The 3,442-nt window shown below is 48.8% G+C and overlaps 1 protein-coding gene across 1 annotated transcript; it reads left to right on the top strand.

The window, feature by feature from the left end:
- Positions 1 to 792: 792 nt before the first annotated feature.
- On the top strand, positions 793 to 3,054 carry F5Y00DRAFT_233366 (G protein-coupled glucose receptor regulating Gpa2-domain-containing protein). Its single transcript, XM_048007300.1, has 2 exons — positions 793 to 1,832; positions 1,920 to 3,054. Exons 1-2 carry the CDS (start codon positions 1,144 to 1,146, stop codon positions 2,767 to 2,769), a joined length of 1,539 nt encoding a protein of 512 aa, XP_047866386.1. The 5' UTR covers positions 793 to 1,143; the 3' UTR covers positions 2,770 to 3,054.
- Positions 3,055 to 3,442: the final 388 nt, after the last annotated feature.

Genomic DNA, 3,442 nt, shown 5'->3' with positions numbered 1-3,442 from the left:
TGCAGCCAAGACTAACAGCGTACTTGGCGAACTACGCCTGAACCTCCTACCTTGGCACGCCATCTGCATGCTATACCTTGTACATAACGATCATTTTGCGGTGGAAACTATGTTGACGATAGGGTAGGGCTAGAAGGACGGGAAGGGCGGGCATCGACTACAAGATGTAGTATGGTGGTGCTGGCGATTTTTCGGCCCCGATTGTGAAGTAAACGGCCAGCTTTCATATATTTTACCTATGCACATAGTATGTGGGCAATGTTTCGCTCGTTGATATATTGTGTGCATAATCGCGACTGTCGTAGAGTTCCATCAGAGCCGTCGCCACATGATTTACCCATGTAAGCTACGCTGATAACGAGATCCAACCGGCAGATTCCCTATACGCTATCACCCCTACCACGGCTGTCTTACGGCGTACGTGCGTACGTGGTGTCGCGCGGATCAAGAAGGATTATTGAGGTGCTGTCGTTCTGTTACACGGTTTCTAGACGTACACCTTGTTCGGCAGAATCAAGGTGATAGTACCTTAGAAGCTTGTGTTTCCCACGTGGTAATAAGGACGATGATAATAAAAAATTCGGTAGCCCCTTCGAGATGTTCCACTTGTCATGAACTCCTTTTGCTAGCCCGGTGTGGCTAGGATAGAATTGTCTATGCCGCTAGCCCGGGCTTCATATAGGCATCCCCTAGCCTAAGCTACAGCATAACAAGCGCTCCATCGATAACAGCGCTAACGAGAATTAGTACACCTGGACCGTATCATCGCTTACAAACTCGTTGAGGAAAAATGTGAAATGAGTGGAAGGGGAAAAAAAGCTCGTCTCTTAAGCTTCGAGTTCTTCATGGGAACCGATTTACTACGGCTTTGCGGCCTATTATATTCCAATGTCGTATCATAAGAGAGCAACTTATTATTACTAGCCTATGTTTGGGGGGAAACCGAAATACGCCAACGCATCACAACCTCGGCGACAGATCCGTACTTGGCATCCGCTAGGAGTATATCCTTTGGTCGTCTCCCATCGTGTTAAAGTTTGGCCCGTTCGGAAAAATAAAACTTGGGTGAAGCATCATCTAAGTGCGCGGCTGCTTTCTAGCAGCACAACATCGTACTAGCCTACGTACGAGGGAGGTCAATAGATGGGCATGGCTTATAACGAAGACTACGGTCCATTGGCCCCAGCTAGCGATACTCTGTCGCCTCTACCTAACGGCCATCGGAATGGACTCATCGCCGTCTGCGTCTGCGGCATGGTGTCGTTTATCACGACGTCCACATTGTTCCTATTCCTGACATATAAGTTGGTTACGTGGCATTGGGGGAATCCAAAGGGAATAGACGAAGGTCACCAAACCCCAGCAAACGATCTATCGCTGGGTTTAGCACAAAGGAATTTTGGGTTATCCAAGAAGGCTCTTCCACAGGGACACGATGAAGAACGGCGGCGACGACATGCGGCGAGACGAGGACCGCCAAACCAGTTTCTCGTCCTCGTATACAACTTGTTCTTGGCCGATATGCATCAGGCTACAGCATTCATGTTGAATATTCCGTGGATCCAGAACAACGAGATTACCGTAGGGGTTCCGACTTGCTGGGCGCAGGGCTGGTTTGTGTCGACAGGAGATCTGTCTTCGAGCTGTTTCATATGTGCCATTGCTATTCATACTTATCTAACCGTCGTGAGAGGGTACAAACCGCCGCAGCGGGCCTTGTATCTTGCGATTATCGGTTTATGGGTGTTTATTTATGTTATGGCTATTGCCGGTGTGGCCGCCACTAATAACGGGAAAGGGGCCGGAGGGTATTATGTTCGCGCGGCAGCTTGGTAAGTAGAGAATGGGTGATACCACTCACCAGCACCCAATCAATGTGTTTTATATATATGGACATAAATGACTAACATCGGTTGAAGGTGTTGGATAAACGTCAGATTCGAGTCGCTTCGTCTATGGCTTCACTACATATGGATCTTCCTCTCGTTGATCGTGACGAGTATCCTGTATTCGCTTATCTTCTTCTTCCTTCACCAGAAAAAGGCCTTCTCTCAACCCCTTTCGCATAGTCGCCCATCGGCTTCGACACGGTCGGATAGGAATAACACATCAACCCAGACAAACCCTTCGGGACACCATCCCGCTTTCCTTATCTATCCGGTCATATACGTATTATGTACAGCACCGATAGCATTGGGCCGTGTGGTGAGCATGTCTGGAGCGGAAGTGAGCGTAGCTTATTTCTGCCTGGCGGGTACTATGATAGGCTCCAATGGATGGTTGGACGTCCTATTGTTTTCGACCACCCGACATTCTATCATCTTTAAAGCGCCTCTCGACTCCGAGGACACGGGCCTGGGGACGTTCACTTTTATGAGGACACCGCACTGGAGGCAATACGGAAATATGGTCTGGGTACAGGGTGGCACTAACGCCAGTAACGACGAAGGTGGCCGGCAAGGTAGGGGACGGAGGAGGGCAGTGTGGGGGCTGGGACGGCTCGGAGAGTTGATAGGGTGGGATGGGCGAGACGGACGTTCTAAGAATGGCAACAACCGCTGGGTTGGAGGTCCAGGTAGCGGAAGCCAGGAATCCTTAAGGGGCATTACGAGGGCAGCAGAGGCCGGGATCCAGATGGATACCGTGACGACTGTCGTAGTAGAGGTTGAGCGAGACTACTCGAAGACGAGATCACGAGAACCTTCAGCTCGCTCGATTGACAGTTTGGAGAAAGTACAGGCGCAAAGGGCGGGAAGCTTACGTCTATAAGAGCAGAACTTTCCGCCTTGCATATATAAATTATAAGAAATGGAACCAGCTCTGGTAACCTTGAACCTTTCCTTCTTTTTGTTTTATCAACGATCGAATGAAGTCTATGGTGCCTTGGTGTTGTAAGAGGTTCGTGTAGGTTAAGCCTCTAGGTACCTAGTTACATGTATTTTGTACTTTTGACTTGTGAAAGAGAAGTGCCGTTATGACATCCACGTGCCCGATTATTCAGCCAGATGGGCAGTCGTAATCGGCCAAGACGCGGCCATTAATTTTCGATTGAGACTGACCAACCATTGCATTTACATGTCTCTCCTCTTCTAAATCCCGGCAATCTTAGTTAGGTACCTCCTATCCTTGCTTAAAATAGCCCATGGAAACACGTACACGTACACGTACCTACCTCTGTACATTGCATAACATGTACATATACATACATAGTACATACATATACCCAATCAGCCATTTTATCCGTATTGAGCGTATTGTCCGTGGCGTGCGGTCCTCCACGAGATCCTATCAGATTGATCTAAAGGGCTGGCCTCCCTGTCTCATGAAGAACAGCTGCGAAATGACAACTTACCAGCTTACGAACCGACAGTCTAACCGCTTATGCCCAGGGCTCGTCTCACCACATTGCATCACGAAACGAAAAGAAAAAAATCCTTCAGAC

Source organism: Daldinia vernicosa, assembly GCF_022497035.1.
Source record: "Daldinia vernicosa strain CBS 139.73 unplaced genomic scaffold F5Y00scaffold_15, whole genome shotgun sequence".
NCBI lineage: Eukaryota > Fungi > Ascomycota > Sordariomycetes > Xylariales > Hypoxylaceae > Daldinia > Daldinia vernicosa.
The sequence above is the reverse complement of the archived record's forward strand: the minus strand, read 5'-3'. Positions and strand labels throughout refer to the sequence as shown.